We start from the raw sequence: 22,200 nt of genomic DNA, 5'->3' as shown, positions 1-22,200 counted from the left end.
CTCACATTCAAAGTGAGATGTGTGCATTCACAAATAGAAAAATTAGCTTAATATCCTTTTGCGTGACTGGTGCACATTTCAAAATTAACTGTGTGAGTTTATCAAGCCTCCACACAAATATTGTGATGCTTGGTTTCTGAGAAAAGTCCAAGTGTGGTTCATAGAGATAATGCTGCTAATGAGGGCAGGTTGGTTTGAGTGGGAGTTGGGAGGTTTTCCCAGTGTCCCTAACTCTAGTGATTGTAACAGATTAAGCAACCACAGGAAGATTAGATCTTTCCTTTGCTTCACTATGACTTTCTCACTTTTCTGCTCACCTGTGTGGATCCAAAAAAATGAGAGCTGTTGCAAAAGGCATTACCAGAATAAAGGCAGTGTGTCTACTGAGAGAGAATCAGTTTCTCACCTTTTTGCTCACCTGTGTGGATCCAAAAAATGAGAGCTGTTGCAAAAGGCATTACCAGAATAAAGGCAGTGTGTCTACTGAGAGAGAATCAGTAAGGGGAGTTCAATTCGATTTATACATCAATTTGTCCGCCTACTCTCTTTAATTCTTATGCAACAGAATAACTCAAACAAAGGCAATCAATAATTGCAGAATGAATGAATTTTGCATGAAAAACAAGAACCCCTGCATGTATTTACAAAGAAGACTGTGGCATTGTGGTGTTTTAACAACTACTGGTACTATCCCCGGAGAGGTTGTGGGTATTTTTTGAATGGTGTTTGTACAAAGAGATTAAGAAGGACATTGCGGAAGAGGTCTGGTTGTTGATATTATACAGGGTGTTGCTCATCCTAATGAGGCACAGCCTGCAAGGAGTGATGAAGCCACCTTTAGTGTGACATCTAACACAGCCCCACCAGATGTTCTACCTTAGCACACTTATGGCATTCCTCTCCCAAGGGGCCTCTATAAATAAATACGCTGTCCCACATGTATACACTCACACAAACATGCAAGGATGTAACTTGCACATTTTCCCATCCTTTCTCTAGCTTTCTTTCAAACACATTTCCTTTTTAGTCCGTTACTTTCCCACTCATGCTCCCCGTGAAACACACACACACAAACACTTATTGTCTCAATCTGTTTGGAAGTTGTCTAATTTCCCAACAACAGATTGTCAGATTCCCAAGTGTGTTTCTTTTTTAAATCAGAAGAGGGTACAGGAAAGGTTTGCTTTTATACAGAGGGAGACTGGAAGTGAAAGAGAGGTTTGTTACACCGGCACTTAACTAATTGGTGTGATAGCAGATACTTTAGCGCCTGTGGTGACAGAGAGTGGTCAGAATGTTGTGGTTACCAGTGAACTCAATGTTCCTCAACGTGGCTAGAAGGGCTACAACATAATTTAATATTAATTTGTAATGGTAAGCGGTGAAATGCAATGAACTTAATGGAACTGTTAAACATTTGGGAAACACGTTTATTTGCTTTCTTGTCCAGAAATCGGTAGATTAATACCACCTGGCTCTATATGAAGGTATCTGACTACCAACAAAACTAATTTACACATTAAAGCTGGTTTGTTTAACACACACAACAAAGTGTAAAAACAACAATCTCTTGTATTCTTTAGGGGACTCTTTCTTGGCCCGGGGGAAGCAAATTTCTTTAGTCTCTGCTACTGTAACTCTGACCCCGTCGAAGAAATCGCTCGGCCCACAACCACTCGTAAAACCACAACCGACTACACATATGTGTTAGTTAGTGAGCTTTAGAAGTGTTGGTAGGAGGATTTTGTTACCTTTGGACAGAAAACGGGTTTCAGTCTTTATGCCATGCTAAACTGACGGGGTGCAGGTGCTGGCTTCATATTGAATGGACAAGTTGTGAGTGGTATTGATTTTGGCTAAATTTATAAAAAAGAAAGCCAACAATTGTATTTCCCAAACAAAGACAAACTATTTCTTTGAATTGGATTAACCAGTGATGTCCTGTGTTCACATCATTCAAAAGTAAAAGTTTTTTATAAACTTGTTACCTAATGGTTGTTATCATTTGTACCTAATGGGTGTTTAATTTGCATCTGAAGGTAAAGTACTCGGAACAATCTCAGAAACCCAGAAACGATATTTACTCTGAAAACCCACTGAAGTACCAAAAAGTAGAAGATAAGAGGAGGTTATCGACCAACAGAGGCAGTGATGCTGTGCACTCAACTACATCAGCTGCTTCTCATCTACAAACTTCAATGCATGTAACATCAGGAATGAGATTAAAGTAGAATGGATAATAGGCACCTCATGTGCAAAACTATTTTTCAAAATCATCAACTCAATTCTTAAAATAGAAATACACAGACTGGTTCCCACACCTGTCTGCATGATACATTGCGCTGTATGATTGTTTGTGTTCATGTTTTACAGTACCACATACTGTATGTGGGTGTGTGTATTTATCATTGCCTGAGTGAGTGAGTGAATGAGAGAGAGAGAGAGAGAGAGAGATAAAGAGACAGAGAGAGAAAGAGAGGACATGAAAGAGAACAGCTTTTCTGGGTCAACGCAGCAAAGAATTGCAGCTGATTTTGCTTCTATCTAAAACTGAATAGAAGGACATACTTTCTTTTCTGTCTCTTTAAAAAATGTTTCTATTGCAGAGGAAGTCCGGGTTTGTCTGCCAATCGACTGTGAATTTCATCAGGCAGGTCACAAAGTTCCCTGCCAGGCCTGCCAGTTACCAATACCCAGACATTTAAGTGAGAAGGGCAAAAGTCAATTTAAAATATGTGGAATCCAGTCTAAACACATGTTTATGTGAGTGATGATCAAAGGCCACATCCTTGTGGTATTTGTTGGTTAATGTTGAATGGTAATGATGTGATACTTCTGTGGTGTGCTGACTGAGGAGGAACTAATGTTCATTTGGTGTAATTACATCCAGGAGTAGTGCTTTGGGTAGCATAGTAATGTAGATGAGCCGTACCAGACTTAGGAGATCACCTAAGTGGTAAATGGCTCTGTTTGCCAGGATGAAACCACAGAGGAAGTCCCTCAAGAGCAGCTAAAAACAGTACACCTCCTCAGAAAGCTCACCTGAGACTCTGTGGCCACTCTGCACATCGAACGACTGTCACATTTAGGTGTTTCTCATTAAATAGTCCTACGCATTTATCTGAATTTAATGCTGTCCTTAACATACCACACTGCGTTACACTAAGAACCAGTGTAGCTGATAGTCTGGCAGTGCAGAGTGGGTGGATTGTGTGAGTTGCAGCCACTATCCCATTAATTTCCAGGCAGCAGTCCCAGGAGTCCCTGTTCTCCCCAGTCTGCTGCCAGAGCCACAGCCTACTCGCTGCTCTCATTTCTCTCGCTCCTTCCTCCGACTACCAGACATCAGTCACAAGCACATTACCATACCTCTGTCTGGTGAGAGATATTAGGCCATGGAGATATATAGGCATGTTGGTCTTAAGTGGGCCAAGTAGGAGAAAAGGGGATGTGGGTCACAGGTTGAAGGTTAGAAAATTATGGAAGGTGAGTGGTTCCAGGTGTAGCTCTCTGAGGACAGAAATACAGACTCAACTGGGACAGTTTGGGAAGCAATGGGTAGACGCTGAGGACAGCAAAACAATGAAGTGTTACATTCACTGGCTGATGGATGAATCAACTGATTGTTTAATTGACTGTTCATCAAACCCTGCCCTCTCACTCACTGTCACACTGTCAAGCTTTTTCACGCATATGCAGTTTATAGGCATGACGGTAGCAGCTTCACTTCTTGAAATTCTTAATCTTCTTCTTTCCAGCCGACAGTCGTTGATTTTTTTTGTAGCTGTTGAATTCTATCAGCTGTAGCTAGCTAACTAATTTAGCTTACATTAGCCTGATGAATTTCAATTTAATGAATGAGGTTCTTAAATAATTATGCAATAACTGGCAAGCTACATGATACTGTGCAGTGCTATAAGGCTAAAGCTAACCTGTGACCTAGGAATGACCTAACCCTAACCCTGTTATCCAAGTTTCCTCTTTCCTCAAGTCTCATTTTACCACAACATTGTGTTTCTGTTAATTCCACCACACCTGTAACCCCGCAAAACAATATTGGCCTTGGAAGTGACGCTTGGTTGTTAAAGTGCCCGTATTATAATAAAAAACACTTTTCCTGGGATTTGGGCTGTTATCTTGTTTCCCTGGTGCCTCCACAAGCATACAAACTGGGAAAAAAAACTATCCGTGCTGTTTTAAGTGAGACATTGGTTTCTGAATGTCTCCTGTCTTCAGTCTCCGGGTCAGCTGTTTAAAATCTGCATGGCTTTCAACGTCAATAGCCAAGAAGCATATCGACGCTACTTGCTATATGGTTTCTCCCATTCAAAAAAAGAAATCAAATAACAATAGAATAATAATAGAAGCTATCTTGTGTTATATGTTATGTAAATAGGACTTATTAACATTGACAGTGAACATCCTCATAAGACAAATTGCTGATGGCAACAGCTTGTCCAAGTCATTTTAATCTCATTATGCTTTTGTGCAAAACACTTCCTCTTGTGGTCTCTTGGGTTTGTAGCAGGACAGAGCTTTGTGAAAATGAGACGAGAAGGCTGCTCATTAGAGCCTCTTCATCAACCCTCTGCCTAGATCAAAATCAGTATTAGATGGAAATCCCATGGGCTATCCCACAAAAACCTTGGCTCTGTGGATAATGCTACCAAGAGCGCTCCCAAATCTCTGCGGATTTGCTTTCTAATCTTAGTGTGATCTCTCACTATCAGAGTCTAATGCCAAAAAGTGATTACAGAAACACAGCAGTCCTGTTTGTGATACATACTCACTGTAAATAAAGAGGATATATTACATTGCTAACAGAATTGTAAATGCAACACCTTTTTTGCCTTGTGCATAAATTTTTGTATGAAATAGTATGAAATAGTTTGTAAATGGAACAAAGAATGATTTTGATGGGGATCATACAAGAGGATATGATGGATATATCCACCTGCTAAATGTGTATAGATTAAGGCGTGTAGTTCAAATAAGAGAGCCCAACCTTAGAATAAAGATCAACAGATTAGGTTACTTAACCCCAATGCAAGCTTTAATTGTTTAAGTTGGTATGATGAGACACTTAAAGAATGATGTGCATGTAGCGTGTACAGTATATACATCAGCAAACGGAGGTTGAAATTGGTAGAAAAGTAACCATAAAACAAGATAATGAATTAATTGCACTAAAATGGTGTGAAAGTGTCCATGAAAAGAGAGGGAGATGAATGAAGTGATTTGGAAATAAAGACAAAGAGAGGTGGAAGATGGCTGGTTAAAATTACTTTATGAGGAAAAATAAACACATGCCAAGCATGTGTGGCATCTGTTTGCTGTGTCACAGCAATGTGGATGAATATCAGCTACAGCTTCTTTTATACTTTTAGATTAAGATGCGATATTTGCTATAAATCATAGTCCCAAGAGGATCCAAAATGTGAACGTGAATAGAGATCCCTGCTGAGTTATCTTTTTGCTTGCACCCTTCACTGACATTGAAGAGTCTGGTCACAGCAACAGGACAGGGGAAAACGGTCACTAGCAGCTGCAAAAGCAGCAGATTAGGAGTGGGAAGGATAACAGCTGCATTTCAAAACGGCCCTGTGATTGATTTCTTTCATAAAGGGAAGCACTGTGACTGCCCATTGGACAGGCAATAAAGTGCTGTTTACTCAACCTAAAGTAAGGTTTGATCCACAATGGGGAAGTGAGGTCAGATCAGGTAAACTGATGATCATCGTAAATGGGTGGTAATGGATGTAGAAATGTCTTGAGGAGAGCGTAGTGAGGGCCAGAAGAAGCAGAGAGAACAGTTAAGTGTGTCTTAATTTGGGGTCCAAATCTCCATATATGGCAGTGATTTTGTCTGGCACAGTTGGATTGCAACTACTCAAATCTGACCAGAGACTTGTCTTTATCTCTGCCTAATGTCTCAGATCCAGGACCCTGAGGATGGCAGTAGCATTACCTAAACACGTCCTTCTATAATTTAGAGTTTTGTTCCACTAGCAAATCTTTGTCACTTTTACTTTATACAACTGGGATGCTCGCCCATTCCAGCCTGGAAATCAGCCGTCTGCTAGAGTCGATGCTGGCGCTGTGCCAGCCGCTAACGCTCTGCAGACATTTCTCATTTTAAAAATATTACGATGGCAAGAGTTAGTCTGGACAGAGGGAGCACATCATTACACAATTACAGCTACTGGCCCATACATAATAGACAAGTCATATTTTATATATTTAGATTGGCCTAATGAGTTTTGCAGCCAATCACCTCATTAAAAGGTGATTGGATCTTTATTGTGTGTGTCATAGTCTGAGGTAATGCCAACAAAGTATAAAGCAAGGCAGTCGTCATGGAAGCTTGACTCCCTGTGAGGATCTTATCAGGTGTTTGTTTTTTTTCCTGTAATTGAGGGTCTGTGCTTGATAGTGAGTTTTGTCCTTTATGGCTTACATAACACCGGCACTTTTAATCTCTTTGACGCAATTTACTATTATTTAGGGCTGTACAACTTTGAGTACTTGACCTTGTTTAGTAGCAGTAGAAATAATTAGTAACATACACTGAAGAACTGTAGTGAGACTGTTTTTGCTGACGCCAAGAATTTCCCTGAGGCACTAATATTATGAATACCCATTTGTGCGTGTGTGTGTGTGTGTGTGTGTGTGTGTGTGTGTGTGTGTGTTTGTGTGTGTGTGTGTGTGTGTGCGTGCGTGCGCGTATGTGTGCATGGTGCGTACACACACACACACACCTACCTAGCCAAATACTAGGTTATGTTTGGCATTTGTTTTTGAAAAATTACTAACCCAAAGAATTGATTATTTTTCTGTCCATCTACTTACTAATTGATAAAGGGACAAATCATTTCAGCTCTAGTGTGAATCATTTTCTTATCATTTTTGGCAGGAGCTTGAACTTTTTACTTACTAACTACTGAGCACTAAATTGTCGGAAATGAAATCCAAAATATTTTTTCCATATTAGCGGTTGAGAGATCGGTCCTCAGAGAAGAAGCAGGTAGCAGCCTGCCAGATAAACTTTGAGTGTCACTGAGAAGTAACTGATGTAATTTGTGCATTGATTTAATACAAGTCAGAGAGCTGTTACCAAAAATGAAAAGAGCTGTGTTTACTCATTGTGTGGTTCAGTATGCACACATGTCACCTGGCCTCTGTGTCCTGTTTTTGTAAATGTCTTGCTGCAGCTGTTATGCAAATGCTAAAAAGTCTAACATCACCATGGAAAGCTGAGCTCTACGCCACGGTACTGCAGTCTCGTCCTCTTGAGAAGATCTCTGTGCACCCCGTGCTGCTGTCTGCCAGTTCATTTGTGTGTTAGTATGAATGTATATGTGTAAGAAGATGATGGGAAAGATGCAGAGAGGTTAAGCCTGTGTTTTCTTTCCTCCTCCATCATTACACCACGACAATTTATCCTGCTGCATTCATACACTGACAGAGCTAGCCCTGTTTTTGATCACTATTGTGCAAAGCCTGGTTCATTCACAAAGATTGTCATAGCTTGTGAGTGACGGACAGCTAGCTAGCCACGCTTTTCAAATTGATTGCAAACTGTTCTAAATATAGCATGAGGCCCTGTGGCCCCGATGCACGCTGAAAACGTCCCATACTCTCATTTCACTGTAAACACAAACAATAAGTACAGCCTCCATTGAAAAGCTCAATCTTAATAATCAGTTGTAATGAACAAACAGTTGTTTTTATTTTTGTATCTCAGGCCTCTTAGCTCAAAGTGAATGTTATCTTTTAAAGGTTAGATCCATCTAAACTCTTGTTGTAAATGTCAGACTCTCAGTTTCTTTCTTTCTTTCTTTCTTTCTTACTTACTTGGTAAAGTTGTAGGACACAAAACTAATTGTGTTTTATTACTCTATTCCGTACATTGATCACAATTAAACAACTTTGTTGTAAACATTTCATTGAGCTGTTTAAGGAAATAAGTCACTTCTGAAGTTTTATTTTCCTGCATGTTGCCTTAGGGTCTTTTAGTGCTTTTAAAAGTGCCCTTTTGATCCCATCTGCATACATTATACACTAAACTCTCTTCTCAAAACATCCTTTTTCTCTTGTTCTCTTTCTACATTATGTATCTCTGACCTTGCTTTACCACTGAGGATGATCAGGTGTCTCTGAGTGCCGTGGCCTGTGCAGTGCAGATGGACAGAAACGACTGTAAGACATTAAGTGGTCTTCCACTGATGTAGGAGACATACTGTACGGACACACACACACACACACACACACACACACACACACACACATAGAGCTGTTGTCTTCTATGATCAGGCAAGGAGATATTTGGTCTGCCCTTCCATTCCTACTAAATAATTTCAGAGGAGACTCAGTGCACAGCCGGTTTCCATCTTACAGAATAAAAAATATATGCTTTCATGTTACACTTTAGCTCTGTGTTAAGGGTTTTCTTAGATTTGATTTGTGTAAAGTTGATAATTCAACACAGTGTTAGTGAAGAAAAGTAAAGTGTATCAATGGATATTTTTATTCCAGTTATCTCTTTTGGCTAATTTTGTTTTACAGGGTCTTGGGTAGCAATCAAGCTTCTCCTGTTTCAGGTGGTGTTCGCTGTAAACACCCCCGGGTAACTCTCTCCACTCAGTACTGACACCTTATCGTGTCATAGGAGCCCAGTGACATCTGCTCTTTATGGTAAACACCGGAACAGGGACTCAGGGGCAAGTCACCTGAGACTCAGAAATTTTGTGAACGTTACTTAGTTGTCAGCAGAAACCAGATCAGTGAAGGCATCTTATCGGCCTCTGTCCACTACTTGACACAGGCTCGTTTCAAGCCTCAGGTCTGAGATCCTACTGAACTATATATGATGATAGGATTAGCACTTTGTAGCCATGGAGGTGGTCGCCAAGTAAACAGCAGAGCATGACAACAGAAAATAATGGTGAAACAATGTCTAATCTACTTTATGTCTAGTCTACTACATTGCCAGACCTTCCTTCACAGCGCTGTGGAGGAGGGTCTGGCTAGTCCACACAGCATTCTGGGATGGGAAAAACATCTTCTCTGGTTTATTGGCATTTCTTCAAACCAATCACTATCGTCATGGGCTGCACTAAGAGCCGGAAGGCACCTCTGCAAAATAGCCTCTGGAAGGAATTTGTTTTTGTGGAATGTATACGTTCAAAAGTTGTTTTAGTCGTGCAACAGAAAACTTAAATTTGACAGATGGTCTAGCTAGCTGTCTCGATTAACCCTATAGAGATCTGAAGAGGAGTTACCCATAGTCCTCATAAATTGACCGGAGTTTAACCAACACAAAAAAACGGAAGGTGATGGACATCCGGCCAGAAATGAGGGATGTTGGGCGGATTTTCCGACGGCACTTGAACAATTCCGAAAATTAAACGCCATTGATATATTCTAAGTCTAATGTTACTGAACTTGCAGAGATTTTACTGGAAGTTACTCGGTCATTTGCTTTCATTCATTCATTCTCAGAAATCCCTTTCTCTGGCAGAGGTCATGATCTTGCTTCTCTGATTTAATCTCCTGACCTCTGTTTGCATCCTAGTCATGATCTGAGTTAAAGCTGTAAAACAGTGTTTTGTGGCCACTGCTTTTTCTTTAGGCTGCCTGTCTTACTTGCTATAATTGCAATTAAACCTTACTTGACTAGATGGATTGACATATTACTAACACCACTGAATCCTAGCAGCTTTCTTAACTGGTGCTCATCCTATAATAAAAGAAGAAAAATAAAACAGAGATGTTGTTGTGCATCATGCTGCCAAATGGTCCATTTTCACAGAGTTGGAAATGATTCAGCATGATACATTCTTTCATTCTTTTTTCATTTGCCTGCCAACACTGCTGGCAGTTTCAGAGTGAGTAAAGACCATAGCAACAAGAGACAGCTGGAGCTCCAGCTGGCACAAACCAAGTAACAAGAACAAAGACAGATTTGGAGTACTTGTCATTTTCATCTGGGTGTGATGCGTCAAAGCTGAGTGTTGATGCAATTGTGCTGTGATGCATGAGTTTACTGGTGTGCAGCATTACACAAAACCCTATACAAAAACGACCTTTATAATCAGGACTGTACATCTCAGGATCACAGACACCTAATACTTATTCCGTTAGTAGGGCTCAGCCCAGGGCCGATTCTAGGATCAGACCTTTAGGGGGGCTCAGCCCCTAATGAGAACATAACACCCCCCCGCCCCCCTCTGCTAAATCAGTAAAGTCATTAGCCGATAATCTCTGAGCTAGCTACTAAACAACAACGTTAGCTAATGTTTTTGGACACTAATAACGGTATGATGGAACTGAACCTGACACTCTATAAGTCACAGTAAATTACCAATTTGACCCAATGTTCCAACAGCAATTTTAGTGGCTCACATTTCAGTTTGGGTTCTAATCTGCACCATGAAATTACCAATTTCTTCTCTGGGGACCACCAACGTTACATTTCACAACCAACCAGACTCCTGTTCTTCCGCTTAAAAAGGGTCTAAAATCGCCAATGGCTCAGCCGTGCAGGCTGTGTGAGCTCACCCTTTCACTAAAATTGTAATTTCATTAATTAAAAATATTTAGTATGAATAAATATGCAATATGAAAGGATTCTTACAACAGGGGAAATTAGCCTGCATGGCTAAAGCGGGTACATTTACATATTGTACTCATGTTTCTTTAATTGGCATTTTATTTTCTTTAATAAAATAAACCAATGTAAAACACCAGATATCCATATAAGGAAAACCAAGTTCAGAATGTTGCATAGCCTATACATTTCAAACAACTCTACAAAATTTCCCAAAACAAAATGAAAATGGACTTTTCCCATATAACGCTTTTCTAGTCTCAACGACAACTCAAAGCCCTTTTACATAGTACAGGAACCATTCACACAATTTCATACACTATGGCCGAGGCTGCTATACAAGATGCCACCGGCTCATCAGATAAACACTCACAGCCATTTACACTCTGATGGCACAGCATCGGGGGCAACTTGGGGTTCAGTGTCTTGCCCAAGGACACTTCAACATGGGAAGTGTAGGGCCGGGGATCAAACCACCAACCTTTCAATTGGCAGGTGACCACTCTACCACTGAGGCTGACTGGCCTTCAACATCTAATACTGCCCCCACATTTGGGATGCACTCTGTTGGAACAGTGCATGGTGCTGCAATGAAGACTAAAAAGCTATGAAATAAATAACACAAGTATAATAAAAAATACTTTGGCCTATCAGATTTGTTTCAACAATAGTGCTTTCATTTACCATTTATCCAGAAGACCATTCTTTAATACTATTAATCATTTATGTAACTCACACACTAATGGGAATTATGACATCCTATACAATCCTAAAAATTTAAATTGATTTATTTATGAAATAAATAAAAATGAAATAAATGAAAATAAATATAGGAAATAATTAAATGTAAACATTGAAAATATATTTATGCATACTGGAGAAATATATATAATCAATCTTGCCTTCCTTTTCCGGCTTTTGAGACAAAGTTAGCGAATTTCAACACGTCAATTGGAAGAGCCATTCAAATAATTATCATCTACGAGAATGTTTTAGGATTTTGTTGACTGAAAAATCTTTATGTCTGGACAATACAACAGAAAGTGTCAATCACTTTCCATCTCTCCGAAATCCCATCATTTTGCCATATGTACCACTTATTATAAAATAAAACTATCATATATGTATGTATAAAATACACATATCAACTTTGACTCAAACACCCATGTAACAGATAATGAAATATCAACACATAGATGTGACAAAAGCAGGATGTAGAGTGATTTCTGGGGTTCAGGAAACAATTTATAGTTGGAAATCAATAGTCTTACATCTTGGTGGTGATGTGTATATATGAGCCTCTTTTGCTCTGCCAATAAAAAAGCTCCTGTCTGGTATTTCATCACTTAAAATCTCAGATCAGTCTTTCATTTTATACTTAAACTGATTTGTCTTATGAAATGACCCAGTTGGAGTGTGGGTGAGTGTATATTAGCATACATGAGATAGTTTTGTTATTTAATTATTTAAAATATTGTAAAAATGATCGTACAAATAGGCCCACAGGAGGGAGTCTGTTCTTGAAATATTGGCATGTATTCTTCAATGTATGCCTGATAACACAGATGTTTCAGAGTCAAGTTTTGTTTTTCCCAGGTGAAAGGTTTGTAGCGATAGCAGAGAGTAGCCCAGATGTTTGATCGGGGGAGGACAGCAGCCCAGGTTTGTACATGATCCACAGGGGAGCAATCTCTCATCTCACTTTCTCACTCTGTCACTCTCCTTGTCTCTTTGTTTTTCACGCCATGTATGTCCCTTTACTCTTTCTTTTCTCTTTTATTTATGTGAAAGCCTTTCATCCATGTCCTCAGTCAACAGTCATCAGCACCCATGAGCTTAAGTACAGTAAAAAGCAGTAGTGGAAGAAGTATTCACATCCTTTATTTCAGTAAATGTATCAATACAAAAATGTAAAAAATACTTTGCTGCAATAAAAGTGAGGAGTTTAGATCACTCACTTTTTGTAGGGTTATAAGCCAAAAGGTTTGGGATCCACTGTTTTAATCTTTAACAATATGTTGTATTTTATAAGCTTATTGTGTGTTTTTTAGGTACAATCTTAAATCCTGAAGTAACAAGTGAAGTAACAACAGCTGTCAGAAAAATGTAGTGGAGTAAAAGTATAAAGTAATATAAACTACAAAGTACAGTACAAGTACACTAGGTAAAGTACAAGTACTGGAAAATGTTAGTTAAGTTTAGCACTTGAGTACTTACTTAGCACCACTGGTAGAAAACAAACAGGTGAAACTAGATGCAAAGACGCTGCATTGGAGAGACTTATATTGTTAATTCCACAAACCTTTTTAGTGAATTACACTTATTCCCAAACTATAAAAACAGACAAAATATTGTTTTGCAAATGACAAAGAAGTCATTCACCAGCGCACACACAATACTCTGTGTCTGTGTGCCCAAAAGGACACATCGTGTGTGTTGCCGCAAGCTCAGTAATCAATCTCCCTTTCTCCTCCTCAGCACATGGCACAGGATAGGCACATGCTCTCTGCTATAGCCTTAAAAGTGGGACAGGTAAGGTTGGCAGGCAATGTGAAACAAAGCAGATGAGGGCACATCTGTGGGACACAGGGGGTCTGACAATTCGGGAGATGTTATATCTGGTTTGAACAGATGGCAAAGTTAGACTGGGGGCACTTACAGTATGCAACTAGAAACTGTTCATTGCTTTTTAATCAGATTGTAAAGTAAAGTATAAATGATTAAATACTATACATTAACAACATAGCTTAGAATTGATATCACAATTCTCTGCCGCCATTGTTTGAGGAATGTGTTTGACGTGTTTGAGGAGAAAAACCTAAACATCATACAGACTAGAGAAGACATAACAGCTACATCAACACGGGTTTTGAACTTTGGTTTGAGTAAAGTGGCAAACTTTCTGAAGTCGATCGACTCACACAGTTGTGTAGACATCCCATTATTAATCCACATATTAACCCACTTTCTTTCGTATATTGTTAATACTGAAATTGTAGTGTGTGAGTAACATTGTACTGTTGCTGTCGCAACCTTATTCAAGCTTTTTTTAGGCAAGACTTCTGTGAATATATGTAATGCTATCAATAAACAGTATTTATAGGGGATGTTTATGATATTCAGAAAAAAATGTTGCATTAGACTACACATAAGGGGAAACAAAAGAGGGAAACGGCATGATAATGGGTTGATGGTAATTAGTTCATGTGAGAGGGCAGCAGGTGAGAGTCGTTTTACTGCACCACGATCCCTTTGCGGAACATTCCAAGAATGTAATTGTAACCCTGGGGAGGAAGTGGTTACAGCTGCAAAGGGCTTCTCTACTTTGTTTACTGGTAGCGTAATTCCATCCTTCTTTTCTATTAAAGTCTTTGCTAAAAACAAAAACACTGACACTGTATCCCACGGAAGGAACAACAGCAATACAACAAACTCTGTAGGAGGAAGGTCAGCTGTCAGTGCACAGAGCCACAAAACATTTATTGGCAAATCACAGAAGTAGTACAATAAGAGGATTAGAGATGGCATTTTGCACCTAATATGCCCACAGAAAATAAAGTGAGTGAGTCAGTCTGTGATATAATCCCTCTGTTGATCCAGCTCGTGTGGTGAAAAGGGCAAGTGTAGTTACGATAAGGAGGGACCAGAAATGAATCAACATTTTACACAGCATGACGCAAGGGAAAGCTCTAGATACCAGACAGAAAGACTTGATCCGGCAATTACAATGTCAGGTTGTTCATGACATCTTGTATTATTCTTTTCATTCATTCCTTACACACCAGTCATAAGTGACTCTCCACTCATTTTGTCTGTCTGCTGTCTCCCTTCTGTCTTATGTCTGCTGCCTGGTTTCTCCTGACTTCTCTGTCACATAATATTTCAATATGTAAATCTTACATGAACACCTAGAAATCCTTACCATATCAGTTCAGTTTTTGTGACTCTAAACTGCCTTCATTGCAAAAGAATACCCTTTGACAGTATTCTGGCAGCAACTTTCATTTTGTCAAGCCAAACACTGGACAATAATAATATCAACGTATTCTGATCACTCACTAGAGTTATTTAGAGTTATTCATTTTATTTATTTTGAGTTGTTATTTTGAGAGTGAGGACATGATCCTAAAAGTGTTGGAATTGCTGCAGTAAATATTTTAAAAGTAAGCCAATGACTTTGCTAAGTTCTTCTAATGGTGCTCTAATGCTTGTGCTATATGCACATGTGAGCTTGACGGCTAAGGTCTAAGACTTTTGACATCAATATGATTTTGGAGGGAATTTGATGCGGACATGCATTTATCTCTGCATACACAGAGTACATACAAGAGTTTTCATCCATCACTGGTCTCAAGGGATCCAGACCGGGAGGCAGGCTATTTCAGGGAATGCTCTGACAAAATTTACATTTTTTGCCCTTTATAGTGCTCTCACTGCGGAAATCTTTGGCTGCTCAAGTTGAAAAGCCTTTACTTTTTCTCTACCCCAGCACGGCTTCTCTGCTTTTAGTCCCTCTCTCCTAAAAGGCCAAGGTGTAGGCTACAAGCAGTTACCTGTCAAGATTAATTAAAGTTTATGGCCACTGATTGGTGCCCAGGAATAATCCTGCTCCTCACTGCCCTGGGACACAGCCTCAGAGTGACCTTGTGGTGGATTTTACACCAACTATGGGACAGGAATTATGGGTGTGGCACACTACACACCCTGCAGCCTTCCCCAGCGCTATGAAACTACTAATTGTAGAGCCCTGCACAGGACTGTTTTTTCTCTGCAGCCTGCTCCCAGTGAATTTCTGACCATTATTGCCCGCTCCCGCAGTGTTTGAGTGTGTGTGTGTGTGTGTGTGTGTGTGTGTGTGTGTGTGTGTGTGTGTGTGTGTTTCCCGCAGGTTGTGTGTTGGGTCGGGTCATGGCGAATATTAATTAATTGTCAAAGGATTGGCCATTGATATTGTGTCTTCTCCCCTCACGCAGGGAAACTAATTATGTTAGTGTGTAGACCTAGTATTAATCAATATGCACATCTGTTGGTAATTAGCAAATTTACGTTCTAGTGCATAATAACAAGTGCAATAATAAGTTATTCTAGTACAATATAGGGCAAAGTGATATTGTATTAATTTATTTATTTCAAATTTTTTAGAACGTGGTAATGCCGTGGAACGGCCGCTGCCACGATATTTGTGTTGTCCCACAGTATCCCAATCCCAATGCAGTCCTCTGCCCCAGAGTCATAGAGAAAGCCCTTATGTACTAGCAGATTATATCATTAGTAGGTGGCTCAATGCGTCATAGGTCTCCAGAAGTCTGTTAGGCAGGCTCACTGACCATGGTGTGCTATGTATAACAAGTAATACATTGGGGTTGTCATGTAATTAAAGAATTGAAGCAGACTAACTAGAAGAAATCGAGGGACAAACAAGAACCATACCTTTTAATATTAATGGACAACGCTCCATGGACAACGTTCAGCGAAGTGCTGCAGATACGGAAGTGAAACTGCATTCTATCTGAATTCTAGCAGGGAGCCACACGTGCGTTTGCAAGGAGGTCGGTTTCTATAGAAGTCCATGAGAAAGTCACATAATGAGTTTATGGTCTCAATCTCTAGTTTTACGTCTTCTGCAACACATAATGATGTTCATTTTTTGAATTATGGTCCCGATTTTAAAATCGTCAATAAAGCAGGGGGTGTTATAGGGTGTTGCTGTGATGTGATTGCCAGTGAGAGTGTGTAACGTAACATTAGAGTGTAAGGGCTCCTCACTCTTGTTTAAAATCGTCACTTTCCCGTAACGGCAAACTTGACGACGTACAGCAGATCTCTACAAACCAATGGGTGACGTCACACATGCGCTGTCCATTAATGTACAGTCTATGTGAAGAACAAGTGTAGCAGGGGTCATAGGTGGCAGGTGAGGTGCAGGTTTAGGTAGGCTAATGTGGGAGGGAGGTAGATTCGGACGGCCCAAGTTGCATGATCCATGGTAAAACCGCTCTGAGGATGGCCTCATTGCTGCTAACAAGGATATGGACCGCAAAGTTGCACGAACTATAACCTTATGTTTTGATCCGACAGCTGTTTTGAGATCGTTGGATTAATCGCCATCTTAAAAAGACGTACATAAACGCTAAAGGAGGAGAAGGTGGTCATAGCGACAAAAGCAATAGGGTAATACAGGCAATACACAGGTCTGTTTTCTTTTACTTTAGCATAGTTGCGTGCACAATACTGTAACGGCCGACAGGACACCGTCGTGCTCTGCGTTGAAGAACTGCAAAGGCTCATGGGACTGTGTTATGAACGGTTCCTGTCTCAATGATAATCTGTTCATGTTTTGGGTGTGCATTTCCATTACTTGGGTTTTAGTGTTGTTGGGTTGATTTAGTGTGTTCAGGTTTATCTACATGTATTGGTTTGCCATGACCCAGACCTGGGTGGGGATTGATAGCTTCTGGGCAGTGTGAATGCAATTGATGTCTGTGAGTAATGTGTAAATTGTCCCGCATCTTGTCACAATGCAGTACCACGGCTCGCCGTCTGTCCACATCAGGATTGGAGTATTTGGCCTGCATTACCTGATGCCCTTGGCAGTGGTTTAGAAAAATGTATTAATACAATCTCAAACACTCTATCTCTTGTTGCCCTGCATTACTGTCTCTGTCTGTATAAATATGTCAAGACTTGAAGAGGAAAGAAAAAAAAAACTGCCCCAGAGATCGCATCAGCTCTGACCTCATTTCTTTTGAAATGCTGACATGGCATTTCCTCAATACTTAGAAAGCAGCCAGAAAGTTAAATCGTCCATGAACTAATATCATCAGAAAATGTCATCACTAGTTTGGATATTTTAGCCAGTACTAAAATGCAATTTAGTGTTACAAATGGAACCGCACTGGTTTGACACGTTGAAATGGAGTTTCTCATGGGACTGACCTTCCTCTCACTCGTTAAAACACTATTTTACATTGATATGACATTTACTTTCAGAATGTAGTTCAGGGGCAATTTCTAACTTTAACTCCAGTGGTATCCGTCACAGTCGTCCTTTATTATACCTTTTAACATTGCAAATTCCAAAGAGGCAAAATTATATACAATTACTTATTGTGATTATTTTCAAAATAAAAACTAAAGTGTGGTGCCAACTAGAGGTTCAAGGTAATCAGAAGGACAAAACAGAAATTCTGCGCAGTCTTTAAATTAGGGGTGGGCATGATTAATCAACGATCGATTATTGATCATTAAGAATTTTGTCTATCATGTTAATTTTGATTCGATTGGATCAATTAAACTAGCTAATGCAGGTTGCTTGGTGTGAGTCTTGAAGCAATGAAGTGAATGTCACTGTATGGCAACAACATTTTACCACCCGGGGGCATTATTAGACGCAAAACTCAGTTACTTGCGAGTTTCACTTTTGATTTCAAAAGTAACCATGAAGAGAAGTGTAGCATGGGACCATTTTGATTTAAAAAAAAAGACTTATTTCACTGCAAACACTGCAATGCCATGTATAAGTACAACACATACACGCCTCAAATGATTTACCACTTAAACAAAGTGCATCGACCCTGGTTTATGTCGGTGTCAGTGCATCCTGCTCTCAGTCTCAACCTAACATTAAGTCTGCGTTAGCACAGAGGAGCAGCGGTGGAGACTGGTAAGGCGGCTATCCAACAGCCTGGGGGAGACAAGGCTGCGTTGTCTGACACGGACAAATTAAATAATAAAGGAATTTTAAAATAAAAAATATTAATGATTAATCTATAGTTGATTGCCGCATTTGCACCGTAATATTTTTATACGTAATCTTTTGCATGTTTGTGTACTGCTGCGCTTCCTTGTGTGTGTAACAAGCATATCGTGTGCGTGCTGTGCATAAACCTAGGCACATTTTACTAATGTGCTGTTAAAATAACAATAAAAACTCACCTTTTCGAACTTGCATTTTCCTGTTGAAATACTTTCCCAGTTTTTTTTCAAAGGGTTAGAGTGAGGGAAAATTTCACAGCTATCCATCCAAAAGCTGCCTATATATTTTACTTAAAGCCACGATGTCAACTTTGTGGTGCCACTAGAAGAAAGGTCAAGGAATTGTCAAATTCTGTCTAATTCATCCTCTGAGGACCTTGAATATCTGCATACAATTTCATGATAACTATACCAATTTCTTTTGAGAAATTTCAGTCTGGTTTGATCAACCTTTCTACATTGAGAAAATGGCACAAGACACTGTAAATATACAACACTGGGGTATGTTCCATAGACATTATTACGTGTTATTTTTATAGAACTGTTGTTCATTGTTGTTATCTTCTGTGCTTTGTTTTCCAGATCTTGGCAATTATTTCCATTCTCTTCATTGTGTTGTCTACCATTGCCTTGTCTTTGAACACCCTTCCAGAGCTGCAGGACACAGATGAGTTTGGTCATTCAACAGACAACCCGCAGCTGGCCCATGTGGAAGCTATATGTATTGCCTGGTTTACTATGGAATACCTACTTCGCTTCCTCTCTTCCCCCAACAAGTGGAAGTTCTTTAAGGGTCCTCTGAATATCATTGACCTGCTGGCAATCCTGCCCTACTATGTCACCATCTTCCTGACAGAATCCAACAAGAGTGTGCTGCAATTTCAAAACGTGCGCCGCGTAGTTCAGATTTTCCGAATCATGCGTATTTTGCGTATTTTGAAGCTGGCTCGTCACTCCACAGGTCTTCAGTCTCTGGGTTTCACTCTTAGGAGGAGCTACAATGAGTTGGGCCTGCTTATCCTTTTCTTGGCCATGGGCATCATGATATTCTCCAGTCTGGTGTTCTTTGCCGAAAAGGATGAAGAGGACACTAAGTTCAAAAGCATTCCAGCTTCCTTCTGGTGGGCTACCATTACTATGACCACAGTAGGCTATGGAGATATTTACCCCAAAACTCTACTGGGAAAGATAGTTGGAGGTTTGTGCTGCATTGCCGGAGTACTGGTGATTGCCCTGCCTATCCCCATCATCGTGAATAACTTCTCTGAGTTCTACAAAGAGCAAAAGAGGCAGGAAAAAGCCATTAAAAGGAGGGAGGCTCTGGAGAGGGCTAAGAGAAATGGTAGCATTGTTTCCATGAACACAAAAGAGGCTTTTGGCCGCAGTATAGAGCTCATGGATATAATGGTGGAAAATACTGATGAAAAGGAGAAGATGCATGATAATCATGTGTCTCTTAGTCTGCCAAAGGGGACACTTAAACTCAAGTCACATTTAAGCCCCACCAAAACCCTTGAATCCAACTACCAAGAGCAGGTCAAACCCTCAAGCAGCCCTCAGACTCTCAGTACACAGAAACTGGAGGAGATGTACAACAAGATGGCCAAGGCCCAGTCACAACCCGACATCAACAAGGAAAAAGGGCCGCCATTCAAAGCAGTTGGGCAGGGATCTGAATTAGAAATGGGAAGTATCCCCACTGGAGCCATCTCAAGGAAAGCAGAGGCATTTGCAGACGTAAGGAGCATTTCCAGCATTGACAGCTTCATTAGCTGCGCCACTGACTTACCTGAGAGCTCTCGCTTTTCCCACAGCCCTGTCAGCAGCATGCTAGGGAGGGTCAGTACCAACCCCAGCCTGCAGCCCACACTGGAGAATGAGCATGAAGGATCTCAGGGCACCAATACACCCCTGACAGGACATGGCACCAAGCTTGGCATGCATTCTGACATCCCCAGGAGTCTGCCCTTCAACAAACCACACAAAAGCCACGCACTCAAGGTCCACTTCAGAGCTGGGGAGGATTCAGGGATATGGGCTCTCTCAGACAGCTCATCAGCTCAGAGCCCTGAGGTGTCCGTGTACACAACTGCCAGCAGCAGGACACCCAGCAAGAGCCCAGAGAATGTAATGCCTAGCAGCCTCCTCACATTCCACGATGCATCCATCAATAAATTCATTGATGCTGACACAGATGAGGAGGAGCACCTGTATGATGGTTCAGGCACAAAACCATCCCAAAGACTTCTTGAAAAAGCCAGGCCCAAGTTTGGCCATCACTCCAGCTTCCAGCAAGGGGCCAACCACATGGAGGGCCTACAAAGGAAGCTGGGAAACAACACACTGCCGCTAGAAGGGCAAGAGAACCATGTGGCTCAGGAACTACAGCCATTTCAGGGAGAGAAGAGTCACTCTGATGCTTAAAGTGGGTGTGACCACAGAGAAAACATACAGGAGAGGAGGAAGCAGAAAGGAAAATGTCAAAAGCACAGCGAACTTAGACAATGAAAAGGTTTGCAGGAACATTTGAAAAACTACGACTCAGAAGGCTTCTTTCATAAAAATAGAGGCAGACAATGGGTAATATGTTTGTGTTTTGCTCTCAAAGCTTTTCCAGAGGAAAAGAAAAGAAAAAAAAGCAGAGGACTGGTCTAAGAGGTTTTAAAAATGTCTGTCTGATAGTTTTTAGTATTTATACATGTGTTTTAGCCCAGATCATAATGTAATAACAATCACCTAGTTTTAAGAGTATAGGATATCATTTTATAAGCAAAAACCTATTTATTTATTTTTTATATATCCCCGGGGTAGTACCTTAAAGCCACTATAGGAAACACTGTCCAATCAGTAGCAAACCACAGAGGGCATTGAAACATGGCACTGCAAAATGGGAAACTCAATCAGCTGAGGTATTTCAAACAACTACGTTGTTGTGTGAATGAAGAACTTACATTTGTCTTTTTATTGGTTACACTGCATAAATATGGCATTACAAAGGCAACAGTGTGTTGTGAAAATGTATAGTTTGCTTCCTTTAACTTCCTTCCTCAAAACTGGCCTTTGTTTATGTTGTCACCCATATTTAATGTTTGTATGAGAAAGAGAGACATATTCGGACAGACAGTATATTTAAATAAACAGTACTGTTTAGTCATTGTTATGTAGCGTTCTTGATCTCTTAAGTGTGAACTTGAGGAGCATGTATTTCCGTTTAGTTTACTGTCATGCTAGTCCATATTTTTTTAATGCACAGGAAACATTTAGACAACATAATGAGACACTGTGAGGCTTCATCCATCGATATCGTTCTTGTTTCAGTGCTGCCAAGAGAGAGCACCATGATAATTATTGTCTTTATAAACAGAAGAAAATTCTTTATTCTTGTTTGAAGTGGTGTTATCAGAGCTTTAATCTGTGGAAAATCTAAATATCTTTGTGTTATTTCAAAACGTTCTCAAAGGTGTCTCGAAGGAGGAGTCATTATTCCCATTGTAGCTGATAAATATAAAAAGACAGGTCTGATGATCATCACTAGATGGAAACACAGCACTGAAAATCACTGAGATTTTTTAAGTTGAACCTCCAGTTTTGGAATGTGACTATTGTACATGTATAACTACAAAAGTAGAATGTTAAACACAAAAAACATTAAATGTACAATTTACAGAATGAAAATAATTTATATTTTTATGATATTTTCTAAAAGAATTGATTTGTAGACAAATAATGTATATTGTTGTAATTTAGACGTTTTGCATTGCAATATACACTCACCGGCCACTTTATTAGGTACACCTGTCCAACTGCTCGTTAACACTTAATTTCTAAGCAGCCAA

General features: G+C 40.0%; 1 protein-coding gene across 2 annotated transcripts in view; it reads left to right on the top strand.

Annotated features, from left to right (window-relative positions):
* LOC117943795 (potassium voltage-gated channel subfamily B member 1-like) overlaps positions 1 to 22,109 on the top strand; it is a 28,938-nt gene extending 6,829 nt beyond the window's left edge. The window contains exon 2 of one of the 2 annotated variants that reach the window (XM_034870144.1): positions 18,947 to 22,109. In XM_034870144.1, the coding sequence (XP_034726035.1) occupies positions 18,947 to 20,788 (1,842 nt within the window). In that variant the 3' untranslated portion in view covers positions 20,789 to 22,109. The remainder of the gene's footprint in view (positions 1 to 18,946) is intronic. The other variant, XM_034870143.1, reaches the window with a different exon arrangement.
* Positions 22,110 to 22,200: the final 91 nt, after the last annotated feature.

Source organism: Etheostoma cragini, chromosome 4, assembly GCF_013103735.1.
Source record: "Etheostoma cragini isolate CJK2018 chromosome 4, CSU_Ecrag_1.0, whole genome shotgun sequence".
Lineage (NCBI taxonomy): Eukaryota > Metazoa > Chordata > Actinopteri > Perciformes > Percidae > Etheostoma > Etheostoma cragini.
Note: the sequence above shows the minus strand (reverse complement) of the source record. Positions and strands in the feature narration are given on the sequence as shown.